Below are 16367 nucleotides of genomic sequence, written 5' to 3' on the forward strand. Positions count from 1 at the left end.
CGAGCGGGCCCGGCTGAGCGAAAACACCCGGCTGGCCACCCGCTACGCCGTGCGCATCTTCCGGGAGTACCTGAGCGAGAAGGCGCAGAGCCCGGACTTCGAGACCATGGACAAGGGGGCGCTGTGCCGCGTGCTGCGCTCCTTCTACGCCGAGGCCCGCTCCAAGAGCGGCCAGCTCTACAGCAAGTCGTCGCTCATCAGCATCCGCAGCTCGCTCAACCGCTACCTCAACGAGCCCCCGTACTGCCGCACGCTCGACCTCACCAAGGACCCCGAGCTGCGCAGCGCCAACCTGACGCTGGCCGCGGTCATCCGCAAGCTCGAGGAGCAGGGCGCCGGGCCGGTGGTGCAGAAGCAAGCCATCACGCGCGCCGACCTGCGCAAGCTCTACACCTCCAGCGTCTTCGGCACCAACACGCCCTTCGGGCTGCTCAACAAGGTCTGGTTCGAGACGTGCATGTACTTCTGCACGCGCGGCCGGGAGAACCAGCGCGAGCTGGAGGAGGACTCTTTCGGGCTGGCCATGGACGAGGACGGTCGCAAGTTCGTCTACTTCAAGTCCCTCGGGCCCTACCACAAGTCGCGCTCGTCGTCCTGGAGCAAGAAGCGCGCGGAGAGCAGCGACGAGGAGAACTTGCCTCGCATGTACGAGACGGGCACCGAGTTCTGTCCCTACGCCAGCTTCGTCAAGTACCTGTCCAAGCGCAATCCCCTGTGCAAGGCGTTCTTCCAGCGGCCCCGGGACCACTGCAGCGAGGGCGATGTGACCTGGTACGAGAACAAAGCCATCGGCAAGAACTTGCTGGGCACCAGGATGCAGATGCTGTCCAAGGCGGCCAAGCTGTCCAAGACCTACACCAACCACTGCATCGGTGCGGTCTCCATCGCCACCCTCAACAGCATCGCCGGCATTGGCACCAAGCTGGGCTCGCCGGCCCCGCAGGGCTGCTACTCGGAGGCTTTGAATGGGGCGGCTCGCCACCCCTCCCACCACCCCCCTATACCCAAAGACAGCCAGGTCGGGCCCGACGTGAAACCCGAGGCCGCGCCCAAGCGCGCCCTGTATGAGTCAGTGTTCGGGTCCGGGGAAATCTGCGGCCCCTCTTCCCCCAAAAGACTTTGTATTCGCCCCTCCGAGCCTGTGGATGCAGTGGTGGTGGTTTCCGTGAAACACGACCCCCTGCCTCTTCTTCCAGAAGCCAATGGACACAGAAGCACCAATTCTCCCACAGTAGTTTCACCTGCTATTGTTTCCCCTACCCAGGTAACCAAACCAACCTCTATGCATGAAATATTTCTCGGGTACCACTTCGGGACTAACTTGGGGGCAAATGTAGATCTGGGTTGGTGGGGAGAGTTTTTAAAAGTAGCCCAGATACTGCATCAAGTTTGATTTCACCTTTAAAAGCTTAACTCTCTTGTGTTTTCCTGGCAAGTTTCCGCCTAACCTTTACAGAGGAGTGGGGGCATGCTCTCTGACGAATCACTGCTGTGCAGTGATGCTAGAGACTTCAAAGTTTCGCAGAACAAAAGGATTAGCTCGCTCTTGCAGCTCCTCCTCATTAAAGGCGTGAGTTTTATGAGGTCAAGATTGTGTGGGACCGCTGTACGTATAAAGGAAGCAGCAGCTTAAACATATTCGAATAAAGTTACTGTCGAAGCGCTCCATAACATTTTTGCCATAACTTATGGAAGGCAGAAAAGCAGTTATAAATTATTAAAAGGAAACCAGGCCAATCCCACTTCCGGTAGCTTTTCCTTTTTTTTTTTTTTAAGAAAGGGGGCGGGGACTGGCGAGAATGGTAGTTGAGTACCAGTTCCCAACACACTGTGATGTGCAGTTGAATATAAAGTGATCTTTGGGGAGCAGTTTCTAGAAACTCGATTTGTGCAGTATTTGCCTGTTAAGGTTATTATTCCGATGGGAAGGTGCTCAGGGAAGCCAAGAGTGCGGTGTGAGATGCCTTGTTTGCAGTGCGCCCTGGGACGGACCTGTCTTTCTGTGAGGGCACCTGTGAAATGTGAAAGTCACTGCTGTGGGGCAGACAAGAGAGGGAGCGATATAGGACAGTCACAGGGAGCCTGCTAGCCCAGATGCTGAGCATGTTTGGGTAAATAAGTTCTAGGGGATGATGTGCACCCTGAAATTGCCTAATTCTAAAAAGTACCAACATCTAGATTGAGGCTAGGGCCTAAAGTGTTTGACACTTATTATTTTACCTTGAAGAATGCATTTGTGAATATTATTGCAGTCGTATTCATTTTGGGGAAAGACCCTTTCCTGGGGTGAATCAAGAATTTTCTGGGGACCCCCCCCATACTCTGCAAGCAGGAGTCACCTCAGAGGGCTTTACCTCTTTGACCTCCCTGCTGACAAACAGAAGTAGGAATTTTGGCCCTAAAGCTGGAGGGCAGTGCAGGACCTTAAAGGACAGATGTTAGGCACCTCTGTACTTTTTCCAAAGTGGAAATTCCAGTTCTGGACAAACTGACCCTTTCAAAGGTTTATAGTTAATCAGCAAGTCTCAAGGCCAACAGAGAAAAGAGCTGTGAACACAGAATATAAACAGCGCAGTCCTCTAAAATACACAAGACCTGTATGCTGTGTCTTTCGGTGCTTTTGGTATGCATAGTGCATTCTGACAAGTTGGTTTAGAATTTTAAGGATGAAGAGAAGAGTTTGGGTTTGCTTTTTCTTTGAAAGCAAAAGTAAATATTCACATTCTTCTGATACAGTAAAAACTCTTAAAGAACCTGGGTTAGAATCGTATCTTATTAATAAGAGTTAAAAGCCTAAGAAAGTTCATTAAAGGATGTATGCACTGGAATAATAATGGAATAATTTGTCTGGTGGCATCTGTCTGCTAGTTTCTCAATACTAGTATCATGTAGGATCATGACTTAAAGGTCCACAAAATATTTTAGGTACCCCTCCCCAATGGTTTTATTTTGCTCTAAGTTCAATTCCTTGGTCACAGGTGTTTTGTTTGCCTGAATGAGATAAGTCAGTTCTATAAAACGGTGTATAAGTGCCTGTCTGATGCTTATATGATTGTTATGGCTCTCAAACAAGATCTTAACTCTAGGTCTCTTTTAGTTAAAACACTACAAAAAATTGTTCTGCATGCACTTTTCTTTTTCTTTTTTTCAGTGCTGAGGACTGAGCCCAGGGCCTTGCATACACTGTACCACGGAGCTGAACCCTCCACCCTGTTTGCACATATTTAATAGTCAGCTTTTCACGTATGGTAAATATTATTTAAACCATCAAGTGACTTAGGGGAACCCTGTAGTAACTTCTGTAGAACTCACTGTATGAAGTCTGGGCAACCTAAGTGCAAAACAGATGTTTACTTTAACTAGAAAGCTGATGTTAAGCTTTTCTTCTTGCATTTGTTAAAATCACCATACTGACTGAGGTCTAGGGCATTTCCCAGGGATTAATAACTGGCTTGGGTTACTGGCCATTGACATTGCTTACAGCCCCCACCTTATCTGTCTGGCCATTCATTCCCAGAGATGCCCTGTACACCTCAGGCTTCGGGCATTATTTCTTAATTATAAACATGGTGCTCTAGCCTTAGTATAGATAGGCCTCATCAGGTGCTGCAGCCCTGAGCTCCACTGTTGACATATTATTATGGACTGCTTTATAACTGCAGAGGTGACACACAAATATTCTCTTTGCTAATGTAAATCTCCCAAAAGATGAAGAGCCTGCTACTCTCAATGCGTTTCAGGAGGCACTCAGATCCACAGGGCCTATGTTCTAAGACAACCCCAGTGGAGATCTGAAGCCTTGTGTAGTACCAAACCCTGTGTAGCCTGTTTTTTCCTAGACACACACACCTATGACAAAGTTTGATTTATAAGTTAGGTACAATAAGATGAGCAAGAATTGATGATAAGGTGGAACAACTGTAACCATCTACTGCAATATAAGTTACTTAGAGCTTATTAGGAATTGATTAGGCCTGGAATTTTCCATTTCACTTTTGCAGACCCCAGTTGACCTGGAAGAGCAAAACTGTGAATGAGGAAGGATCACTGGACTGTTTGTTTGTTTCTTGAGGATGTTAATAAGTGATTATTTGTGGGAATGGTTGACTAATGCAGGCACTCAAGGATGAACAAAGACTATAGAATATGTGATTTTGGTTTTGGTTTTTTTTTACTCTTTTGAAGTATCTGGCTTTGTGGGTGGAGAGGTGGTTTTGGGGATCGTGGCTTTAACTGGTCCACTCTGATTCTCTTGATGGTTGTGTTAGAAGCAAAGGATACTTTTAGTTCCCTTTTCTCCCATAGTGCTGTTAGACGATCCAGTTATTGGTATGTCTTGGTAATTACATGGTCCACATACTTTCAGTTTTTATTTATTTTCATTGGTGTTGGGGATTGAATGTGCTTTACCCACCCCCCAGCTCATGTGCTCTGTTTTGAAAACTTTAACATTCCCTGCATCTTCATAGCCATTTTCTTTGCATGGAAATACCACATTTTTCTTGACTCAGAAAGGAGGACTTCAGCTCAGTTAGATGGTAGAAATTTGCAGTCGTATTCTTTATCATTCAGTCATCAGGAAAATACTGAAAATTTTACCATCTACAAGTCATGGTGTTGCTTAAATTTCTATAGATTATGGCCCTCTCCACACCAAACAAAAGTGTGGAAATAGCTCAATATAACACATACTTAGAGGCTGGGGATGTAGCTCAGTGGTAAAGCATATGCTTTGCATTCTCAAGACCCTGGATAGCACAGCAAAAGAGAGAGAGAAGAAAACCTCGGGAACATTTGCAAACTGTAACAATGGTGTCTGGTTGCACTTGCTTGGCCTTAACCTAGATTATTCCTGGAAATACTTTTAAGGAATTCTCCAAGTAGGAAACTTATTAGTGCAGAGATCCTGGTGGTGTACGCCTACTTTCTTGTTGACTGGCCTCATTGTGGCCAGCATTGGTGTCTGCAGAGCACATGCTGGGTGCAGGAGTAGCCACCCAGCAGGTCCACATAGTTCTCTGTAGCTTCAGGAAGTAGGCAGAGGGGGACGGCACTGAGAAGCCAGTGTCCCTTCAGGTACTGTAGTGGGAAGGAAGAAGCAACATTTGATTTACGTAGTTACTAGGGAAAAAAAAAAACCCACACATTTTAGATATTATTGAAATAATGCTATTGTTCTACTTTGAATTTGAAGATCAGGCAGGAGTGATGCTTTTTTTCTTTTTTAACCTCTTAAAGATGGAGTCAAACTTCTGTAGATGTGGAAATAGTAATTGCCCCGAGATTTCTTTGCAGTGGTTATTTGAAACTGTTAGAATTAACTACCTTGTTTAAACGCATTTTTTTCTGATATTTAATACTCGTTTGTGGCTGCATTCTTTCGTCGAAAGCAAAATGTTTGCTCTCTTTTAAAATGTTCAGTTGGTGGAGGAACTAAATGCCTTATACATAAGTATGTAGCTTCTTCATTGATTCAGAAAATAGTTACTGAAAACCTACTATTTTGGCTTTTGTACCAGGAATCTATAAATTAATCAATTCCTACTTGACAAGCATTCTCATTGGCAAGATTTTGGCTTCATTACATATTAAAACTAGATGAAAATAGAGGAAGTTAAAACATGTATTATTTTAAACTGCTATAAATGCACATCAAATGCCAACTTACCATGTACTAAAGCTAATACATGACATTTTTAAAAAAGAAGTATTTGCTGCCACACGAGAATGTGGATGCTATTGGTTATGTTATCTAAAATGTAAATCTTTCTACCACTCTGATTTTAAAGTCTGGCTGTCCAAGCGAGTGTCGCCTAGAGGACATTTTGTCATCACCGGGTCAAACTTGATTAGAGAGAAGCCCTTCCGTGCAGAGGACTTGTAGTTGTGTGGGAGGTCACTGAAACAGAGTTCTCACCTTGGCCTGTGGCAGCCAAAATGGGCCCCCTTCATTCTAAAGGAAAAACTGGGTTTCAAGTTACCTTGTGGTGTCTGAACTGCCATTTCAGAATCAGAAACAACACAGGATTTCTGTATGGCGGTATTGAAAGTCTTAGGAGGAAACACGTACTCTCATAACCCATAGTTCTATGGTAGGACAAAACTTTCATTTCTAGAGCCTTCTTTTCTTCACTCATTCACTGCATCACACTTTTTGGTCAAGAGGCCTTTTTAAATACTCCTTTGGAGACTCCAAATAAGGAATAGAGTACTGTGAATTAATTGGCTTAGTGAATTAATTCACTTTTGCAGACCCCAGTTGACCTGGAAGAGCAAAACTGTGAATGAGGAAGGATCACTGGACTGTTTGTTTGTTTCTTGAGGATGTTAATAAGTGATTATTTGTGGGAATGGTTGACTAATGCAGGCACTCAAGGATGAACAAAGACTATAGAATATGTGTTTTTGGTTTTGGTTTTTTTTTACTCTTTTGAAGTATCTGGCTTTGTGGGTGGAGAGGTGATTTTGGGGATCGTGGCTTTAACTGGTCCACTCTGATTCTCTTGATGGTTGTGTTAGAAGCAAAGGATACTTTTATTTCCCTTTTTTTTAGTTTGGCAAACTAAAAATGAAAGAAAAGGCAGCTTTAGGGTTTGAGACATTGAACTGGTACAGAATTCTTTAATATTCCTGGAATCCTGGGATGCTGGATTCACCTCAGCTATTGTTGCCAGGTGCCTCATGGACAGGGGCCTCCGTAGGGGTTTGCAGAGGAGGTCAAGTCAGTGGACAGAACCCCTGAAGCCCCTCAGCTACATAAACATCAGAGTGGAAACAGGTGAACTCTTCGAGTTTGGGGCTCTGTGAACTTTTTCGGATTTTCAGAGTTAGAAAGGTTTCTCTTGGCTGCTGTTCTGGAGAGGACCAGCCCTGAATGGTGTGTCTATACCTGAAGGAGCTCCCAGGGTGGCCTAGGCATGAACCAGCACCTGCACCAGGTGCCTCGCTGCAGGAAAGGCAGTGCTGATCTGAGGTTCAGTGTTCAAATCTCATGACTAGAGACTGGATAGCAGACCCTGCTGAGCCCAAAAGGAGGTGTGTGTGTGTGTGTGTGTGTGTGTGTGTGTACGCACATGCTCATAATTCTCCAAGTCTTTTCTCTCCAAATTCTTTAGAGTTAGGTTGCCTTCCTTTCAGCTTATGCTTTAATAACTGGAGCAAACCTTTTCCTTTACCCTTAAAAGGGATGCATCTAACCTTGTGATGCATACTTACTTATAATCCCAGCACTCTGGGAGGCTGAGACAGGAGGATCACAGGTTTGAGCCCCACCTGGGCAATTTAAGCCACTAAGCTAAAATACGTTAAGGGGTATTTTAGACCCTGTCTCAAAATAAAATAGTAATTTTTAAAAAGGGCTAGGGATGTTGCCCAGTGCAAAGACTATAGGTTCAATCTACATTACAGAAAAAAAAAAAATCCATATGTGATGGTGAACTTTCTCTAGTGACACATTTTTTACATTTCATATTCTGACTTTGCCCAAGTTTTAGTTAGCAGAATTTTTGTAAATAATGGAGGTAGAAGCTGTGTTACCAAAGAGTGTCAGAGCTTCATTTGTTTTCATGTGTTTGAATGGTTTATCGTTTGTTTTTTTTTAAATCGCACACTTTTAGGCAGCCTGTCCATGTGTACAGTTAGTTTGCTTTGGGTTTTTTGTTTTCATCCCCAGTGGGAAGTTCCTTTTTCTGGATACCCTCCGCATCTGAGATGTGTGATTTCAGCTCCTGCTGTCCCCCAGGCTGTGACTTGGGTTGTTTTTAGTCGTGTTGGGTGTAGTGTAGCTGAGAATGGGGGGCCCTTCCCAGAAGAGCCCTGTATACAGCCCTGGAAGCCTGTGGGACCTTGGTTGACCCTGAAAGGAGCATGGGCATGGGCCAGACCAGCTCAGCATCCCTACTTCCTTAGCCCCGCCCCAGCGCAGAGCCATTGGAGAAGCCTCTTTGCAGTGCAAACTTTCCTGAAGTATCAGGACTCTCCCACAGTGAATTACTGCTTCCCCTGTGTGGCGGTGAACCCTGGAAGCCAGGCATCCTGATTTGGTCTGTGGGAAGGAGGTAAAATGTGCCAACCGAGGAGCTGACAGATTTAAGACCACATTCGATGGTAGCCTCTGGAGAGAAGGGGAGGAGTACGGAAAGGCATGTTAAGGAATGTTGGAGATGGATGTGACTTCCTTTGTGAGGAGTTCTGTTACCAAATTAAAATGTCAAGACTAGTTGCAAGCTTGTCATCGTCAATTTCTAGTATTATGCTGTGCCTCTTCTTGTCCAGTTTACCCAGCTTCTCACCGTGCAGTCTCCACTCTTGCTGCCTGGGCCCAAGGAAAAGGAAGGTATTTTTAACACCAGTTTTCATTTGGGCCCTTTCAGCCGTGTGCCAAAAACCAGGTAGTATAGCAGCACATTTTCTGTATATTTAAAATCAAACTTACTATTTTTAATTCCTATACCTCATCTTTTTAAACAAAAACAGTCATCGATAATATCTTTGTACATATGTGTGTGTGTGTATAGTACAAACTTGATTTTCATTTTTCTTATTATAGCTGAGAAATAGGTGCTGAGGACAAGTCCCTTGAGCTTGTGGGTTAAATGCGGGGCTTCACCCTGCTGCTGATTCTGACGTGCGGTAGTAAGGACCATGCTTGGAGATGTGCACGGTTTCCGATTGTTGCCTCTTAGGGGTCAGAGGGTTCACTCGCAGACCGAATCAGGCAGGAGGGGCGCAGGCTCTCATTTCCTAGGCTGCAGTCTGCAGAGAACAACGCGCTTCATTCCTTGTAGTTTGATGCAAGCTCTCCCAACCCGTAACAGCTTCCGGCGCTGCAGAGTGAACGACAGCTTTGCTAATGTCGGCTAGTGAGCCTGTAAAGCAGTCCCGCACCGGTGCTGCCGGGAGCTCGCTGCTCAGCACCCCCGCACTTCAGGGCGACCCTGGGCAGTCTTTCGTACTGGATGTCTCCTGGAGCACTGTTCTCTGTGGTCTTGTTTTATCCCCGCACCACCCTTCAGGGAGTTATGGTTGTTCTTTCCATGTCGATTAACTTGGTTTCGGCCTAGGAACTAGCAAGCAACAAAGCTAGGATTTGAACCGAGGCCCCACTGATTCCAAAGTACGTGCTTTTAAATCTATGATCTGCTGTTTCGAAAACTCTCATTAACTGTTCAAATATAATCCAGTAGAACAGATGACGGTTACCAGAGCGCTTTCCCAGGATGATTAAAGAGCTAGCTAGAGAACACAGAGCTGCAAAAGAGCACAGGAGCGTTTCCGGCGCGAAGCCTGTGCCGTGTGGCCCTGCAGGGACCCACCTTTGTGGTGGTGTCTGCGGACAGAAAGGACCGAACCAGGCTCCAGAGCCAGGCCCCAAACCAGGTCTCAGCTCTGCCCCCGTGTGCGTGGACTTCAGTTTCCTCCTTTTTTCACATGGGTCCTTGGTGTGAAACGGGAAGCGGTACAGATAATGCTGAAGGCACAGCGCTAGCGGCCGCTTCTGAGCAAGCCACAGCCTCGGTCCAGAGTCTCTCGTGGAAACACTGGACAGGGCTCTGTGCCGGTTCTCCATGCCCTGGCTGAAGAGTGGAGCTCAGGGCAGCCCCTTGGGTATTTAAAAGGGCTGAAGGACACTGGGAAGGCCGCTGATGGGTGTAATTCCTGCCCAAACTGTAGCAAATCCATGAAAGTTAGCTTAATGAAATCAGTTTTTCATAAAATTCAATTTTATTTGGAGTAGTTTGGGACTAAAAGAGTGGTCATCATACTGGGAGTTTTAAAACATTATGAAGATTGTTGGAAATCTTCTACTTTCAGTATTCTAGTAGTAAGACCTGTATTTGGCTGGAGCCCACATTATGGAGTTTACATTTCCTTTGTACATAAATAGACTCTGCTCCGTCCCTGTCTCAGATGCTGTATAAATCAATAGAAATTCCCTTTACTGTTGAGTTGTACTGGTGCTTGTTTTAAATAGACTGCAGAGTCAAGGTAAATGGTGTTTTGATGTATTTCTTCTGACCGATTAAATACCTCTTATGACTTGTTAGTGTGACAAAAATTCTCTCGTGAAATAGAAATGATCAATGACAATGAAGTGATTTATTCCTTCCAGTTTGTCCTTCAGATATTAAGAGTATCCTACAGCAGCCCTTGTAGGTTAAGATTATGGGCTTTTAGAGTAGTATATTTTATTTAGCCAGCTCATCTGGAATATTAACTTCTATTTTGTAGCATTTAAAAATAAAACTGTTTGTTAATAGACTTTAGATATTTTAGGTATTTTCTTCCATTAGTTCCAACAAATATCTCATTGTCTTTTTTACTCCAGGAAAAAAAAAAAAAAAAGACTTGCAGAATATTTTTCAGTGGATTGAGATAGCAATTTAAAAACAGGTTGCTGTGGAAACACACACAGAGCTAAATAAAAGTGTAAGAATCTCAGAAAACTGATTTTGCTAGCTTTGTTTTCTTTCTTCCCACAACCCAGTGTTCATCCACACATAAATTTTTCAAAACCAATGGTAGGGTGTTCACAGAGCTAGTGATTTAGCTGCCTCTCAGGATGATTTGATAGAGTAGTTATGAAAGTTCTAGGAATATTTTTCTGTTTCTACTTAGCCTATGAAGAGGTTCATGGAATCCTAGACTCCATCCTGTCTTTACCTGCTATCTCCAGTGATGGGTTTTGGAAGCCCGTCTGGGACTGTGAGTTATAATCTAAGTACAGAGGCCCAGTGAAAGAAAAGGCTCTTCAGCAAACCTCTGGAAACTGGATGCATTTATAGAAGCATTCAGTGAGCACTTGCTGTGAATGAGGCGAGGGCTGTGGAAATTGGGGAGAGCTCAGCCGTGTTGAAGAGAAGACATCAGAGAAATGTCCCAAGAGCCAGTGGGAGAGGCAGGTCTTGTCTCGTGTGATGAGGGTTCACACATGAACACTGAAAGCAAATGGCCAATAGTAATATCTAAGAGATGGGACTAAACCATAAAAGTAAACATTTAAACTTTAAATTTGTATAAGGACACTATGGCAGTACAGAAAAAAACAAGATATTTTTCAGAAATTAAGCCTTTTTTTTACTATAACACCACAGCCCCCTTGGGCAGGCACTTGTATGGGTTGAATATCCCTTACCTGAAATGCCTGGGACAGTAAGCGTTAGAGGTTTCAGGTTTTGGGGGAAATGTTTCATGTATATAAAATCAGATATCTTGGAGATTGGATCCAAATCTAAAGATGAAATTCATTTATGCTTCATATATACCTTATACATATAGCCCGAAGGTAATATATTTTTGTGTGCCTTTGTTTTAACTGCAACCCATCCATTGAAGTCAGATGTAGGATTTTCCACTGAGATGCTGTGTCAGTGCTCAGAAAGGTTTGTGTTTTCCAGGTAGGGGATGCCCAGCCTGCACATTCGTATTTAGATGTTTCAGCTCAGAGTAAGCTGCTGCATTTTGGCTGTGCTAAATGTGTACCCTTTTGTTAATCTTCATATTTTAAGATTGAGGAAGAAATTCAGAACCAGAACTACATCACAGTTTACACGTCAGCCATCATTTTTATGATCACTGAATGCCTGGCTCCTTTGGTGGCCACCATTTTTCTTTTCACGTCTGGTGGTCCATGGGGCAATATTATGAATGATCAATTAGTAAGGTACGCCTGAATAGTGCTTTACAATTTGTGGGGGTTTCCAGTATTCAGTCTCACTCTTAAGGCTCTTCCTGCTGTCAGATTCTGAGCTAATCATATCTTGGGACACGTATAAAGTCCTCTTCCTGGAGACATTACTCATTTGCATCATGGAGGTGGCAGGCACTTCACCAGAATAAACTCCACTGATGTGATAAATCCCGTCCTACTCGGTACACAGCAGAAAATGGAGCCGAGCAGGGAGGGGAGGAGCCAAGATCATACCCATTCCCTGGCGGCTTAGCAGTTGAAGACTTGCTGCCCAAGGCCCTCAGCCTTCTCCACGTCACTCAGGGCACCTAATTAAAAGAAAACACGAACAGGGTTCTGATTCAGTTATTACCAGTAAAAAGAACCAATAAAAATGCCTATAAAGAGCCTGACAAATAGAAAATGTTTAACAACACTAGAGCGCTTCATGGGTGAGGGTTTCCTCCTGGCACGGATGCCAGGCCCACGCTGCCAGGCTCACCCTCCTGCGGTTGGCAGGAGCTTCTTGCCAGGCCAGAACAGACGAGTGAAAGGAACTCAGCCTCCTTGGGGTCACTTGACTTCTTGCTCAAGAACGTCATCAGGAAGTGACAGTTACAGGCATGTAAGGAATAAAGGCCATAAGGTGACCTGAGAGTGCAAAGGAAAACAAGGAAAAGACACAGAAGGGGGAAAAAATGCTAAGAGGTAGCAAGTGGGGAGGGCACCTCCATTCTTACAGGAAGTACAACCCCAGGGAACAAAATTCATTCTTTGTTGATTCCAGCAGCCTCACCGTGGGATAGGCATAGTTAAAGTCCTGGCCGTGGGCAGGTTCCCTCTCATCTGATAAATGGGGGAAATAGGAACGCAGTAGTTCCCCTGTATTCAGGGGATCCTCGACCCCCGAGAGTGCCGGCGCCTGGACGTGCCATGGTTTTCCCACACGCTTTCACAGGCTCCGCGCCGCCTTCATCACTGCACACTCACCGCGTGCTGTGGCTGTAACTCTTGCAGTTTGAGATGTGACAGGAGATCTAGCACACATTTCCTTTATCTTCATCACAGTTCCTCAGGGGATTCACTCTTAGCATTGATCTTAGCAACCTAGGTATTCGACTCTTTTTTCCTCTCATTAAATTGAACACTTGCACTGTTTGTTTGTTTGTTTGTTTGTTTTGGGTACTGGGGATCAAACTCAGGACCTCGTGCTTGTGAGGCAGGCAGAACCACTGAGCAGAATCCCCGGCCTTTCACCTTTTAAAGGAACTGCTTCATGGTTTCTTTTTGCCATCCTGCATTGTAATCACACGGGGCTGGTTATTAAATACAATAAGGGCTACATGGACACAAGATCAGGATACCAACAGATCTGGTCACTGAGATGCTTACTAAGCAGGCACCTGGAGGGTAGCAGGTAGCTCATGCAGCCTAGTGGTGCATCCAGCAAAAGGACGCTTCCCACATTGGGTGGGACTGAGTAGGACTCTGCAAGGTTAGACCAGTGTGCAACTTGTAATTTAAGAATCATTTATTTCTGGAATTTTTCATTTAACATTTTTGGACCACAGCTGACCTGGATCACTGAGCCCTTGCAAAGCTGTATCCCAGATGAGAGGCCCCCTGACATGTACTGAAGGCCCACAGTGAGCCGGGGCATGGTGGCGCACACCTGCAATCTGAGCACTCTCAGGCCAAGGCAAGAGAATCTCAAGTTTAAGCCCAGCCTGCGCAGCTAGGGGACTCAGCAAGAACGTGTCTCAAAATTTAAAAATAAGTGAAATAGAGCTCCAGATGTAGCTCAGTGAGATTGCGCTGGGTTGAACACCCAGTCCTGGGGGTAGCCCAGCCGGAAGTTCTTCCTGACATGCAGGGATGCCTGAGTCCCATCCCTGGCAGACCCCACCCCTGCCAGATTTCTATAGACCTGCTCAGTAATGGGTCATTTTTAAAATATCTGTTGTTTAGAGGTTATTGACCTGTTAGGGGAAAAGTAGAGGGATTATGTGCGATTTATGCCTGATCCACAGTATTTTCTTTTAAAGATAAGACAAAAGAATGCCTCCAAAAATCACAACATATTCATAAACACAGGTGAAAGAATGGAAGTATATGTATAAGAGCCATATGGAAACTCACGTCTACAGAAAGGGTGAACTAGTGATAATCAAGAGGCAAATGAAAACTGAAATTTAGAGAATTTTGAGATATGTGCTTACAGGCATCCTGGTTTAAACCAGCATGTGACTCAGTGAAATATAAAGTTTTCAAATTTGTATTCTCTCCTCATTTACATCGTGAGAGAGAACAGCTTAAATATATTTTATGTAAAATTTTTAGCCAGCCTTGGTGGCAAACATCTATAATCCCAGCACTGGGGAGGCTGAAGCAGGTGGATCACCATGAGCTACATCTCGATTTCAAGGGCAGCCTGAACTACCTAGTGAGACTCTGTCTCCAACCAACAAAGAACAAAAAAGTTTAAAGGACTAATTTGAGAATAACAAACAGAAAAAAATTAAAATGACTTACAAATATTGGCAATATAGACTCAGTGTTCAATAAACTTACCCATCTTATTAAAAATACACAATTTTAGGGGCTGGGGATTCAGATCAGTGGCACCATGCCTGTCTTGCAAGTGCAAGGTCCTGAGTTCAATCCCCAGCACCCCCACAAAAAAATTTTATCTTTCCTTAATGATAAGCAATAAATTGAAGGTAATCACTTTTTTTCATTACAATACTGTGATACCTGTAAAGTATATTCTCAATTTGTTTCAATGCATAATTTTCTCTAAATTTGTTTCAGTAAATAAATACAAATACTTAATCACATGGAATATAGAACTGAGATCCTTTACACTTTTATCATTGAAAGCAAATACATGACCAGAAGATATTTGTAGGTTTGCATGGATCTTTATTTTAAATAATAGTTCTAAAAATATTCTTATGGCCACTGAACCAGAAAAAGATCCCATCCAAACACAATAACAAATAAGAAACTTTCTGGCAGTGTGCTACGTAGAACACTGGCATTCTTTGTGGTGACGTGCTCATTGGCGAGAGCTTGTATCATTCTCTTGACCTCCTTTTCCTACTCGACTGAAATAAAATGCATGCTCATTTGTAGAGTGTTGTGTAGTTCACGCTCTACTTTTACCTTAGTCTGCACCAACTTGTTTAGAACTGATGTCAGCCTACCCTGCCAGCACAGTGGTGTATGAATCACTGTCAGGTTACAAGCTTTCAGTGCAGGGCAGGGTAATAGGTATGAACATCTCCAACCCAGTAGCTAACACATACATGTAATATGTTACATATATTCGTGACCCAGAGCATTTTATTCAGCGTCATCTTCATAAATGTCTTCTAGGTTGGAGAGGTTAAGTAACCTGTCTCAGAAAATAGCTAGTAGATTTCAAGCCTCAGACTAATCTAAGCCTCTCACTTGTTCATTTACTTAGTATTTGTTTATTGAGCACTTACTATGTGCAAGTCCTGGAGGATCCAGTAAAGAACAATATAGAGAAGAACTTGACATTCAAGTGGGAGAGACCTTGGAATGAACAAACCTATTTATTATTCAAATAGACTGAAGTGACTGAGCAGCTACTCTGGACTCCAGGATACCCGCCTTGTAGGTGCAGCCTCCTCCTGCAAGTTTGGGTTTCACCCCACAGAAGCAGGCCACATGTGCTGGCCACTCCTGCTATTAGAGTCACAAGGGGGGTTAACCTGGGCTGACAAAGCTGTGACTGCCCTCGATCACTCTTCCAAGTAAAGGCGGTCGCAGTTGGAATAGAGTCCTCCTACTTAAAATGAACCTTTACGTTGAAGATGTAAAGTGTACAGAACAGATGTTACCAAGTTCCTTTCCTAGGAACGCACAGTGGGAAGCACATCGGACCTCCGGGCCCATTGTTAGGCTGGGGAGAAGGCACAGGTGCGCGGACCTGGAGCCCCAGAGGACTAAGGAGCACAATCAGGTCCAGACTCAAGGACTGAGCCTGACTCGTGGACTTAGAATCTTTCCTGCAGAGGAAGTATTGTGCCCCGTTCAGGCCCCTGGTCACGGCCAGGCCTCCTGTGCCACACACAAGCTGAATGACTTGGGCAAGACTGAGGTCTTTTCTCAGATGTACACTTTTCCCTAGACTGCACAGCCCTGTCGGAAAACCGGTCCCCTTCTGCCCCCATTCCTGTAAAAGAAAGCAGCTAAGATGCCACTGTTAACACGGATAGGCACTTGTCTGTGAAATGATTAATCCATACTTTTGAATCATGGGCTCGCTTTGGAGAATAAGAGATCAGCTAGTAAGGCTGTGGTCACAGCTACACGGTGTCCAGCCCTTCCTACTGCGTAACAATCTGACCACCACCAGCCACGCTAAAGAAGCCTTCTGATTAGGGCCAGGAGGACCCAGGAATTCACCTGCTCAGGTGACATTTTGAATTCCTTCCTGCCCTAAGAATCTAGAATTCCATCCTGGTAAAAATGTCTGCAAATAGGATGTTTGTGAATTAGATCACGGTTTAAGTGCATGAAGAAAAATTCTGTTTTAGAGATCCCATTTATCTCAGTTGCAAATTCCAGTACTCGGCCAGACCAATTGGTGCTAACCACTTTGGTCTACTTTGGTCTACTTCGTAGTATTTGCTGTTATTTCCTTTTTTTTTTTTTTTTTTTTTTTTTT

General features: G+C 44.4%; 1 protein-coding gene across 5 annotated transcripts in view; it reads left to right on the forward strand.

The window, feature by feature from the left end:
- Positions 1 to 16367, forward strand: part of Kctd1 (potassium channel tetramerization domain containing 1) — a 190507-nt gene that overhangs the window by 97003 nt on the left and 77137 nt on the right. The window contains exon 1 of one of the 5 annotated variants that reach the window (XM_010643562.3): positions 3202 to 3248. The exons of the other annotated variants lie outside the window; for them this stretch is intronic. Coding sequence (XP_010641864.1) covers positions 3246 to 3248 — 3 coding nt within the window. The 5' untranslated portion in view covers positions 3202 to 3245. Of the gene's footprint in view, positions 1 to 3201; positions 3249 to 16367 lie in introns of those variants that run through there. 5 annotated transcript variants of the gene reach the window in all.

Source organism: Fukomys damarensis, unplaced genomic scaffold, assembly GCF_012274545.1.
Source record: "Fukomys damarensis isolate Sample0158 unplaced genomic scaffold, DMR_v1.0_HiC HiC_scaffold_30, whole genome shotgun sequence".
In the NCBI taxonomy this organism is placed as follows: domain Eukaryota; kingdom Metazoa; phylum Chordata; class Mammalia; order Rodentia; family Bathyergidae; genus Fukomys; species Fukomys damarensis.